Source organism: Hippopotamus amphibius, chromosome 17 (assembly GCF_030028045.1).
Source record: "Hippopotamus amphibius kiboko isolate mHipAmp2 chromosome 17, mHipAmp2.hap2, whole genome shotgun sequence".
NCBI classification, from domain to species: Eukaryota; Metazoa; Chordata; class Mammalia; order Artiodactyla; family Hippopotamidae; genus Hippopotamus; species Hippopotamus amphibius.
Window position 1 is genome coordinate 43,810,613 of NC_080202.1, and position 13,630 is coordinate 43,824,242.

Consider the following 13,630-nt stretch of genomic DNA (forward strand, 5'->3'; position numbering starts at 1 on the left):
GGACATAATAAAGAGATTGAGAGAGGGGAAATACTCTAAAAGATAATGGATTAGAATTTTCCAGAATTGAAGAAAGACATGTATTCTCAGATATCAAAACAAAGGAACACATAATTAAGTATATCATATAGTGAATGTAGTAGGTTGTATAACCCCACCAAAAGAGATGTCCATATCCTAATCCCTGGAACCTATGAATGTGACCTTATTTGGTGAAATGGTCTTTGCAGATGTAATCAAGTTAAAGATCTCAAGATGAGATATGCAATAATATGTTTATAAGAGAAAAGTGTAGGGAAGCTTGAACTATAGACACAGGGCAGAAGGCCATATGAAGAGCAAGATGGAGGCCAAGACTGAAGTCATGCTGCCAAAAGCCAAGGAATGCCTAGAGTCATTGTTACAACAGCAGAAATGTTAACAGAGGGCATAATAATAAAAATACTGGTCTAATGGAGAAAGAAGGGAAAAAAATTCATATTCTTCTGAAAGGGTTCCATGTTCTTTTCTTTCTTTTTTTAAGGAGGAGGAGAAGGAAGAGGAGAAGGTGCAGGACGAGCAAGGGAAAGGGGAAGAAGAAGAAGAAATATTTAAGATTGTGACATTTCAATACTTGGACTAAAATTAAATGGAAAAAGGGCTAAAGACAACACTTGTAAGCAAAAATATCCCCAGATCTTTATTTACCTCATTCCTTTTAGTATGCAATTGTACTTGTAAACTCTTCTTTCTCCTGACTTTTTTTCCTCCCGAAAAATCAGAGGATTTTTCTTCTCCAAATAGGAACATTGATGATTCATCCCTAAATCATACAGAAAACTGGAATAATTCCTGAATTGTCTTTTTTCTTGATTCTTCTTCTTTTTGTCTTTTATTTATGGAAATTTTCAAACACAGACAAAATTGGACAGAATAATGTGATGATCTCCCCATGTTTCAGTAATGACCCATCACCCAGCTTCAATAATGGACAATCTTATTTTATCTATATTCTTATCCCTGCTCTCATTCCTTATTACTTTAAAGCAAATTCCAGTATCATATTATTTCATGTGCAAGGATTTTAACATGCATTTCTACAGGTGTTTTTTCCTTTTAAAAAACACTTAAAACAGTTATGACACCAAAAAACACAATAATTTCTTAGTATCATCAAACACACAACCTGTGTTCAAATTTCCAACTTCCTCATAAATGTCAAAATTTTTTAACACTTTACATCAGGATTCAATAAGGTCCCCACATTACAGTTGGTGGATATGTCTTTTAGATCTCTTTTCTCCTATAGGTTCTTCCTCCAAGTCTTTTTATCATCACCATCATCAACACTATCGTCATCATTACCGGTTGTCCTATAGTTTCACTGTCTACATTTTGCTGATTGTATCGCCAAGTTTGCAGGAGTCTAAAGACTCGATCAGATTAACATTCTACTTCTGGGGTGTGGGGGTGGGGCAGTTCAAAACCATATAGGTGGTGGTGTTTTCCCATCAGGAGGCATATAATGTCCAAGTGGCTCTGTATTTGTGATATTAGGAGCTACTAATACATAATAACTACATTTAGTAAATCATAAGGATCTGCAGGATGGTTATATTCTAAATCTATCATTCCTTCTTCACTCATTAATTAGAATATTTCCATAAAGAGAAACTTCCTCTTATGTACTATTTGCTTGTCCTTTGATTCAGTTCATATAGAAAGGCAGGATAATTGCTTCATTCTTTTCCTTTATTTATCACTTTTCATAACAATGACTTGGCTCACCTGTAAGCTTCAACAGTGAAAATAATTTTTATATCATTTTGAACCCATTGATTTAAATATATTAAATTCATTTTCTTTCCCTGCAATTATTATCTTTATTGATACCCTAATTTTCTCATGTGGGGTGGGAAGGGGTCAGAGCCTCTTCACGTGGGCTCTTGATGTATCCCTAGTAGCAGTCTCAAGACAAGATGCTCCAGGCTCATCTGTACACTTCCTTTCCCAGACCTGCAATCAGTCATTTCTCCAGAGAAATGGTTCCTTTTAACAAGAAGTGGTACTTTAAAGTCTGGGGTAGACTCTGAACTGCTTTTTAACAATTATCCTGCTTTCTTATTTCTTGCTTTTCTCTTTTTATGCTTCTTTTCCCTCCTCTTCTTATTGGACTGCCAAGAACTTTTCTAACACAAACATTCCATAAACTATACAATGAGACCAATACAGTAAGTCTGAAATAAATTTGAAAAAGAAGATCGCTTGGAAATTTCATACTTTGCTTCAAGTAACCCAGGGTAGACCTAAATTTCAAGGATAACCCTGAAATTATTTTGTGCTCTGGGATCCTGTAGACTAGGAATGATTCTGAAGTAAACTAGATCCCAAACTTGTCTGCACACTGGAAACCCTTGAGAGCTTCAGAAAATGCTGATTCCTGTGTCCCATCCCACAAAATTGTGATTTAACTATTTGGGGGACTGAGCTGATATTTGGAATTTTTTAAAGATACCCAGGTGATTCTAACACACAGACAAATTGAGGATCACTATGGCAATACCCCACAGATTTGTTCCTACCCAGAACCCACATCAACTGGGCTATAACTTAGCACTTTAGAAGTAACACCTTGTTTTTCCTTGTATGTAAAACTAAAAGCTCTTTAGCAGAAATGGTCCCTTCCTTTTAGAGTAACCTGCTATGCAAGGACTGCTTAGGTGATACATAAAAAAAATGACTAGATTGAGTCTATATTTACCTTTACTGGTAAATACTCTAATATTGTAATGGTGGTAGGTAAATCACATAAAACTCTAATATAAAGGTTAAAAGACAAAAGTATTAACAATAACTATAACAACAACAATTTGTTAATAGGTACACAATACAAGAAGATGTAAACTGTGACATTAAAAGCAAAATGGGGTGGGGGCTGATAACTCAAATAAGTAAAATTACAAATGAAAGAGGAGACATTACAACTGATAACAGAGAAATACTAAATATCATAAGAAACTACTATGAACAATTATATACCAACAAATTAGATAACTTAGAAGAAATGGATAAATTCCTAAAAACATACAGCCTACCAAGACTGCATCACCAAGAAGTACAAAATCTGAACAGACCAATTAATAGTAAGGAGATTTCATCAGTAATCAAAAAACCTCTCAACAAAGTCCAGAATCAGATAGCCTCATTGGTGCATTCTATTAAAGATTTAAAGAAGAATTAATGCCAATCCTTCTCAAACTCTTCTCAAAAACTGGAGAGGGGCTTCCTAGGTGGCGCAGTGGTTGAGAGTCTGCCTGCCAATGCAGAGGTCACGGGTTCGATCCCAGCTCCAGGAAGATCCCACATGCCGCGGAGCAACTAAGCCCGTGTGCCGGAAAAAAAAAAAAAAAAAAACCGAAGAGGAGGGAACACTTCTAAATTCATTTTATGAGGACAGCATTACCAATACCAAAGCCAGACAAGGACACCACAAGACAAGAACATCAGGCTAATATTCCTGATAAACACAGATGCAAAAACTCTCAAAAATATTAGCAAACCAAACTCAACGGTACATTAAAAGGATCATATACCATGATCAAGTGGAATTTATTCCCAGGATGCAAGGATGGTTCAACATAGGTAACCAATAAATGTGATACACAACTATGCAGGGAAAAACCCAGTCTTCCTTCTGTTTCTCGTTTACCCTCATACTACAACCACACTCACATATGACACCAGATACGTGTGGAGTTTGCCCCCATCAAGCAATTCTCTGCACCAGCAGCTGGACATCCTACAATTTAACTCAATTCTGACGCTATCTACCTGGAGATACTTTTAGATGCCACAGTGTAAGGGCTCAGTGCCAGAAGACTGCCCCACCCCACCTCAGATGTCAGCTGCAAGCACAGTTTGTCATCTGTGCTTCTGACCAATTGGCTATAAATCAGAGGTTCCCACAAGCGCCTCCTTGGGTTTGATTATTTTGCTAGAGTGACTCACAGAACTCAGAACAACTACTTATACTTACCAGTGTATTAAAAGTTATGAAAAGAGATACAGATGCACAGCCAGATGAAGAGATATATAAGGGGAGGTCTTGGACGATCCCAGGTGCAAGAAATTATGTCCCCGTGGAGTTAGGGTGCATTACCCTCCTAGTATGTAGATGTGTTCACCAACCTGAAAGATCTCTGAACCCCATGAGACTGCAATTTTTTATAGAGGCTTCCCCATGCAGGCATGATTAATTATTAACTCCATTTCCAGTCCCTTTACCCTCTCTGGAGAGCTTCTAGGTTGTTGAACATATTGTTGTTGATGGTGATGCAACAACTCCAAGAGGACAGAAGCTCCTGCATCTCAGAGCCTCCCAGACCTCTCCCAATGTATCTCTTCATCTGCCTGTTCTTTTATATCTTCTAACATCTTTTGTTTTGTTTTTTTTTTATAAAACAAAGAGAACATGTTTTTATATCAGAAAGTCCAACTATGGCATAGTGGACCTGTCACTGGCTTTTTTTTTTTTTTTTTTTTAGCTCTTTATTGGAATATAATTGCCTTACACTTTTGTACCAGCTTTTGAGGTACACCAAAGTGAATCAGCTGTATTTATACATATATCCCCATATGCCCTCCCTCCCATGTCTCCCTCCCACCCTCCCTGTCCTGGCCCTCTAAGGCATCACCCATCATCGAGTTGATCTCCCTTTATTATACAGCAACTTCCCACTGGCTATCTATTTTACAGTTGGTAGTGGAAATATGTCTATGCTACTCTCTCACTTCATCCTAGATTCCCCTTTGCACCTCCCCCCCAATCCCGTGTCCTCCAGTCCATTCTCTGCATCTGCATCCTTATTCTTGCCCTGTCACTGGGTTCATCAGTACCTTTTTTTTTGTTTAGATTCCATATATATGAGTTAGCATACAGTATTTGTTTTTCTCTTTCTGGCTTACTTCACTCTGTATGACAGACTCTAGGTCTATCCACCTCATTACATATAGCTCCATCTCATCCCTTTTTATAGCTGAGTAATATTCCATTGTATATCTGTGCCACATCTTCTTTATCCATTCATCTGTTGATGGGCATTTAGGTTGCTTCCACTTCCTGGCTATTGTAAATAGTGCTGCAATAAACATTATGGTACATGTTTCTTCTTGGATTATGGTTTTCTCAGGGTATATGCCCAGTAGTGGGATTACTGGGTCATATGGTAGTTCTATTTGTAGTTTTTTAAGGAATCTCCAAACTGTTTTCCATAGTGGCTATACCAACTTACATTCCCACCAACAGTGCAGGAGAGTTCCCTTTTCTCCACACCCTCTCCAATATTTATCATTTCTAGATTTTTTGATGATGGCCATTCTGATCGGTGTGAGGTGATACCTCATTGTGGCTTTGACTTGCATTTCTCTGATGATTAGTGATGTTGAGCATCTTTTCATGTGTTTGTTGGCCATCTGCATGTCTTCTCTGGAGAAATGTCTATTTAGGTCTTCCGCCCATTTGTGGATTGGGTTATTTGCTTTTTTGGTATTAAGCTGCGTGAGCTGCTTGCATGTTTTGGAGATTAATCCTTTGTCCGTTGCTTTGTTGGCAAGTATTTTCTGCCATTCTGAGGGTTGTCGTCTTGTTTATGGTTTCTTTCGCTGTACAAAAGCTTTTAAGTTTCATGAGGTCCCGTTTGTTGATTCTTGATTTTATTTCCATGATTCTAGGAGGTGGGTCAAAAAGGAGGTTGCTTTGATGGATGTCATAGAGTGTTCTGCCTGTGTTTTCCTCTAGGAGTTTTACAGTGTTTGGCCTTACATTTAGGTCTTTAATCCATGTTGAGTTTCTTTTTGTGTATGGTGTTAGGAAGTGTTCTAATTTCATTCTTTTACATGTAGCTGTCCAATTTTCCCAGCACCACTTATTGACGAGGCTGTCTTTTTTCCATTGTATATTCTTACCTCCTTTATCAAAGATAAGGTACCCATATGTGTGTGGGTTTACCTCTGGGTTCTCTATTCTATTCCATTGATCTTCCTTTCTATTTTTGTGCCAGTACCATACTGTCTTGATCACTGTGGCCTTGTAGTATAGTTTGAAGTCAGGAAGCCTAATTCCACCAAATACATCTTTCCTTCTCAAGATTGCTTTGGCTATTCGGGGTCTTTTGCGTTTCCATACAAATCATAAGATTTCTTATTCTAGTTCTGTGAAAAATGCCATTGGTAATTTGATCGGGATTGCGTTGAATCTGTAAATTGTTTTGGGTAGGATAGTCATTTTCACAATGTTGGTTCTTCCAATCCAAGAACGTGGTATGTCCCTCCATCTGTTTGGATCATCTTTGATTTCTTTCATCAGTATCTTACAGTTTTCTGCATACAGGTCTTTTGCCTCCTTAGGCAGGTTTATTCCTAGGTATTTTATTCTTTTTGTTGCAGTGGTAAATGGGAGAGTTTCCTTAATTTCTCTTTCTGCTCTTTTGTTTTTAGTGTATAGGAATGCAAGAGATTTCTGCGCATTAATTTTGTATCCTGCTACTTTACTAAATTCATCAATCAGTGCTAGCAGTTGTCTGGTAGAGTCTTCAGGGTTTTCTATGTATAATATCATGTCATCTGCAAAGAGTGACAATTTGACTTCTTCTTTTCCAATTTGGATTCCTTTTATTTCTTTTTCTTCTCTGATTGCTGTGGCTAAAACTTCCACAACTATGTTGAAGAATAATGGTGAGAGTGGGCACCCTTGTCTTTTTCCTATCATGTTTTTTAATAAACTGGTAACTTTGAGTGTTTCCCTGAGCTCTGTGAGCCATTCTAGAAATTAATCAAATCTGAGGAGGAGTAACAGGAACCTCTGATTTGTAGCCAAGTCAGACAGAAGTAACCTGAGGACCTACCACTTGAGATTGGAAGATGAATTGGGGGTTTGGGCAGTCTCATAGATCTGAACCCTTAACCTGTGGGATCTGGCACTATCTCCAGGTAGATAGTGTCAGAATTGAGTTAAATTGTAGCTGGTGTCACAGAATTTCTTGGTGTGGGGAAAACCCACACATCTGGTGTCAGAAGTATGAGCATGGTAGTAGTATGAGAGTAAAGGAGAAAAACAGGCAGAGAACTTAGGTTTTTCCTGACACAACCACATTAATAAAATGAAGGATAAAAATTACATTATTATCTTGATGGATGCTGAAAAGGAATTTGACAAAATTCAACATTCACTCATGATAAAAACTCTCAACAAAGTGGGTATAGAAGGAAGGTACCTGAAGATAATAAAGGCCATATATGACAAGCCAAGAGCTAACATCAAAATAAACAGTGAAAAGGTGAAAGCTTTGGCTCTAAGATCAGAAACAAGACAAGGGTGCCCACTCTCACCACTTTTATTCAACATAGTACTGGAAGTCCTAGCCAGAGCAATTAGGCAAGGGAAAAAAAAGACATTCAAATGAGAAAAGAAACTTAAATTGTCTGTTTCCAGATGGTGTGATCTTATATACAGAAAACCTTAAAGACTCTACCAAAAAACTGTTATAACAAACACATTCAGTAAAGTTGCAAAATACAAAATCAATACACAAAAATCAGTTGCATTTCTATTCACTAACAATAAACTATCAGAAAGGGAAATTAAGAAAACAATCCCATTTACAGTATCATCAAAAGGAATAAAATACTTAGGAATAAATTTAAACAAGGAAGTGAAAGATCTGTACACTGAAAACTATAAAACATGGAGAAAGATACTGAACAAGGCACAAATAAATGGCAAGATATTCTGTGTTCATGGTTTGGAAGTATTCATATTGTTAAAATGTCCATAATACCTAAAGTGAACTATGGATTTGATGCAATCCCCATCCAAATTCCAATGGCATTTTTCACAGAAATAAAACAATCCTAAAATTTGTATGGAACCACAAAACACCTCAAAGATCTAAAATAATCTTGATAAAGAAACCATAAAACGCCTAGAAGAAAACAAATATCTTTGATATCAGTCTTAGCAATGATTTTTTTTAATAAATTTATTTATTTATTTATTTATTGGCTGTGTTGGGTCTTTGTTGCTGCCCACAGGCTTTCTCTACTTGCAATGAGCGGGGGCTATTCTCTGTTGTGGTGCATGCGCTTCTCAGTGCAGTGGCTTCTCTTGTTGCGGAGCACAGGCTCTAGGCGCACAGGCTTCAGTAGGGCACATGGGCTCAGCAGTTGTGGCTCATGGGCACTAGAGCACAGGCTCAGTAGTTGTGGCACACGGGCTCAGTTGCTCCATGGCATGTGGGATCTTCCCGGCCCAGGGCTCAAACCCATGTCCCCTGCATTGGCAGGTGGATTCTGAACCACTGAACCACCAGGGTAGCCCAGCAATGATTTTTTAATTGACACCAGAAGCAAAGGCAAAAGAAGCAAAAATAAACAAGTGGGACTATATCAAACTAAAAAATTTCTCCTCAGCAAAGAAAACTATTAGCAACATGAAAAGGTAACCTAGGGAATGAGAGAAAATACTGGCAAACCATATGTCTGATGAGTTCATGTTCAAAATATACAAGCAACTCATACAACCCAACAGCAAATAAAGAACTAACCCAATTAAAAATGGGTAAAGGACCTGAATAGACATTTCTCCAAAGAAGACATACCAATGACCTAAAAGCACATGAAAAGGTGCTCAACATCACCCGTCATCAGGGAAATCAAAATCAAAATCACTGTGAGAGATCATGTCATGCCTGTTAGAACAGCTATCACCAAGAAGACAGGATATAACAAGCGCTGGCAAAAATGTGGAGAAATGAAAACTCTTGTTCACTCTTGGTAGGAATATAAGTTGGTACAGTCACCATAGAAAACAGTATGGAGAGGTTCCTCAAAATAATTAAAAACAGAACTACATACATACCCAGGAATTCCACTTCTGGGTATATATCCAAAGGAAATGAAAACAGGATCTCAAAGAGATATTTGCACCCCTACGCTCATTGCAGCATTATTCATAATAGCCAAGATGTGGAAACTATATGTGTCTGTCAACAGGTGAATAGTTAAAGAAGATGTAGTAAATGTATACAATGGAATACAATACTATTTAGCATGAGAAAGAAGGGAATAACGTGGATTGACCTTGATGGCACTATGCAATTTTGCAAAGTGAAATCAGTCAAACAGAGTAAGACAAATACTATAGGATATCACTTACATGTGATTTTAAAAAAAACTAAGTCACAAGGTGACTATAGTTAATAATCCTGTATTGCATAACTGAAATTTGCTGAGTAGAACTTGTGTTCTCACCAAAATAATAATAATAATGATGATGATGTAAACGTGTTACATCGATGGTGGTAACCATTTCACAATGAATACATACACCAAATCACCACCTTGTACATTTAAATAAATTATCATTTTATTTGTCAAAAAAAAAAAAAAGGACAAACAGACATATGGATGATGACTCTCTTATAACTGGAAGCCTTTGATAGCTTATAGGCTTCTACATGGCTGTGAGAGAAGTGAGAAAAATATGAGAATGGCTATCTAGGAATTAAAACCATGCTCCTAAAAGAATGGCCACCAATATGCATGATCCTCTATACTCAGTACATTATGAAAACACATGAGTCACATTTTTGGTTCTCTTAAACTGGCAAAAGTATAATTCAATTAAGTAAGTTCACAGTTTAACTTACTTTTTTGTGTGTTCTGGACTCAAACCCCTAACTTCAGGTGAAATGCTCTTCTCTGTTGTTTTAGAAAACTTGATGTATTTCTTGCTGTCAATATTTCTTGATGGCAAGTCACTTGCAAAAGAATTATAGCCATCATCTGATAAATCAGTATTTTCTTCCCCCAGGAAGCAATCAAAAGCCACAATCAGTCATGTTCTCTTTGCACACATAAGTTAAATATGACATTCTGGGTCAAATCATTCATTTTAGATCAATATTCTCTCTAAAAAGGTGCTACCAAAAAAATTTTTGTTGAAAAGAGTTAGTTAATGCATTAGTCTGGATTAGGTATATATTCTAAGTGACTCCAACTTTCCTTAGTGCATTATGCACCTACAAATGCACAGCATTCATGAATGTATCTAACACTTAAATCTAGTTCTTAAGGCACCATTAAACTTCATTAATTAAAAACTTTCGCTTTGTCAAAGACACTGTCAAGCAGATGAGAAGACAACTCATAGACTGGGAGAAAATATTTGCAAAAGACATATCTGCTAAGGGACTATATTCAAAGTATTTTTATTTTGTGTATTAAAAACTATACAAAGAACCCTTAAGGCTCAACAAAAAGAAAAAGAACAACCCAATTAAAAAATGGACAAAAGATCTTAACAGACACCTCACCAAAGAAGATACACAGATAGCAAACAAGCACATGAAAAAATGTTCAACATCATGTCATTAGAGAATTACACATTAAAACATCAAGATACCACTACACATCTATCAGAATGGCCAAAATCCAAGACACAGACAACACCAAATGCTGACAAGAATGTGAAGCAAGAGGAGCTCTTATTCATTGCTGGTAGGAAAGTAAAACAGTATAGCTATTTTGAAAGACAATTTGACAGTCTCTTACAAAACTAAACATACTCTTACCATACAATACAGCAATCGCACTTCTCCATGTTTACCCAAAGGGAGTTGAAAACATATATTCACATAAAAACCTGAACACACAGACGTTTATAACTTTATTCATAATTGCCAAAACATAAAAAACCAAGAGGTTCTTCAGTACATCAAGGGATAAATAAACTGTGATACATTCAGACCACGGAATACTATTCAGTGCTGAAAAGAAATGAGCTATCAAGCCATGAAAATACATGGAGGAAACTTAAATGCATACTTCTCAGTGAAAGCAGCCAATTTGTAAAAGCTACATACTGTATGATTCCAACTATATGACATTCTGGAAAAGGCAAAACTATGGAGACAATAAAAAGATCAGTGGTTGCTAGTGGGGGAGGGGGCGGGGTGGTGAGAAAAAATGAATAGGGAGAGCACAGAGGATTTTAGGGCAGTGAAACTATTCTATATAACATTTTAACAGTGGCTACATGTTATCACACATTTGTCCAAACCCACAGAATGTACAACATCAAGAGTCAACTCTAATATAAACTATGGACTTTGGGTGATAATGATGTGTCAATACAGGTTCATCAATTATAATAAACATAGCAGAGTGATGAAGGGTATTGATAGTGGAGGAGGCTGTGGGGCATGGGGTATATAGGAACTCTGTACTATCCAATCAATTTTGCTGTGAATCTAAAATTGCTCTTAAAATAAAGTCTATTTTTAAAAAAGCTATATTCCTTCTAAAAAGACAACCCCCCCCAACAAAAAAGCCAAAAAACAAAACTAGACCCCAAAAGCAATTAACATGTTTAGAAAAAGAGGAATGAAGTTCGATATATTCTCTTTCTTGAAATATGGAAGTTTGCAGTTTGGATTGCATCCAGTTGATCAAAGGTACATTAGTTTTTAATCCCTGAACAGATTACACAGGCAATTTATAATGCAGATTGCCATTAAACTTTAGAGAGAACCTCCATTTCCATATGAGATGGAAATTAAGAGAACTATTTCAGTGACTCTGGCACACCTTTAAAAGCTTGTTTCCAAAAGGCAATCTAATTTGCTGCCCTGATGAGATGTTTATTACAAATGATGAAAGGATTAGTAGAGAGGTTAAGAAAAATGACCCCAAATCAAAACCATTAAAAAAAAAGAAGGGGGTCAAAAAAGACACATGGGCACAAAAACCTGTTATTAAAGGCCAGATGAACAGAAACAAACAGTAAGTAGAAACTTTAACAACACAGAAAAGGGAAACTTTAACAACACAGAAAAGGTTCACCTACATTTAAAGGTGAACCATCTGTAAAAATACAAACTATATAGTTTCAGGAAATAAACTGGTATGATATTTTAATACTGTTAATTTTTTTAATATTTAAGAGTTCATCTTCAAAATCAGTTTATAAGGGTACAATCAATAAAGTATTATGTATAACAAGATGGAACAGGTTAATATGTGTATATATATATATATACACACACATACACACACACACACACACGAGTACGGAAGCTACTTAGCAAGAAGACCTGAAATCGTTTTTTGGGTTACAGTATAGGTATATGTCTTATTTGCTGGCACCAGATCCACTAAAAGAATAAATTTAAAAGATTAAGACTCTCAACTGACAACGTTAAATTTTACCTGAGCCTTGTGTTCCTGAAAAACAGTGAAATTTAGAAGAATTCCCTCACTCTTTTGTGTTCTGGATAATGGCTAACTGCAAAGAACCACCCTTCCTCAAATGATTTAGATAAGACTCACCACAGAACCCTCTTGTTTACCTATGACAAAGCCAAACACCTTCAAATTTTCCTTTCTTTGCCTCATAAGGGATTAGTTGAACTAATGGTGGGGTTTTACCCTCACCAATGAATTAGGACAAAATGCTTATTAACCAAGCTTTGGTTAAGCTTCTCTCCTTCCTCCAAGCCCCCGAACTTTGGCCCACCCTCAGCCTGAGCCAATCAGCATGCAACCCCTCCAGAGAATAGGCTAGCTTCTCAGTAAAATATTCTCTAATCTATTTATCTGATCATGCCACTCTGTCATCCCATTTCCCCATATCCAGTTCTTCCTAGCCTTGTTTACTCCTCTCTATAAAAGAAAACCCTTTTAACCTCACTTTGCTGTACACCTGAAACAAACACAACATTGTTAATCAACTGTACTTCAATATAAAATAAATTTTTTTAAATAATAATAAAATTAAATTAAAAAAAGAAAAAGAAAATAAACCCCTTCTTGCCTAACCCTTGGAGATGCCTGCAGATCTTATGGTCACAGTGTTCTCCCTATTTCAATAGTCCCCTCTCCTCCTATTTCAAAAGTGTCTTTCCTCCCTTACAATAATCCTTTTGAATAAGGATTATACTAAAGTCCAATTTTATTGACACGATACTGACCAATAGATAAGAATATCCCCTGAATCACACATAAGAAGGCTAAAGAAACTTGGTATATTTTGAATTGTCTTTTGGGTAGACTGCCATGTTATTCATTACGCTGTCTACAACCTCTCAGGTAGATTTAAATTCTTTGGTCTCCTGAAAAATTGTCCTTGTCCCTTCCACTAAAAGAGTTCAAAAGTCACCTCAGTTATTAAGCAAGATCGTATGACTATGTTGCTATGAATCTGCTTACTGATTATGAAATGTGAGGTAAAGTAAACTAATTTTTTAACAAAGGAAAGGAAGGAATCTTTAAAAACTGTTTTGAAAAATACCTGGCAAAATAAATGTACTTTAGTTTCCATCTTTCTGTTTAGAGGTAAATTCTGCCCTTGAGGACTCAAAGAACTTGATGAACAAGTGTGAATGAAGAGTAGCACAAAATGATTTCCTGACAAAAAAAAGAAAAAGAAAAAATCATATCCCTGTTTAGAAGACATAAGTAATTATATTTAACTACCTGAAGTTATTCTTTCAATGTAACACTCACTTATTGCGCAATACCTGATAGACATTTCCCAATGCAGATACATATACAAAAGCTAGAAAAGGCAGTTAATATATCATAAATCACAGGAGAT

General features: G+C 36.4%; 1 protein-coding gene across 1 annotated transcript in view; it reads right to left on the reverse strand.

The window, feature by feature from the left end:
* Positions 1–13,354, reverse strand: part of LOC130839599 (EF-hand calcium-binding domain-containing protein 13-like) — a 171,078-nt gene extending 157,724 nt beyond the window's left edge. Inside the window, 4 exon segments of the mRNA XM_057713837.1 lie at positions 649–802; positions 9,684–9,837; positions 12,551–12,557; positions 13,325–13,354. Coding sequence (XP_057569820.1) covers positions 649–802; positions 9,684–9,837; positions 12,551–12,557; positions 13,325–13,354 — 345 coding nt within the window.
* Between the last annotated feature and the right edge of the window lie 276 nt (positions 13,355–13,630).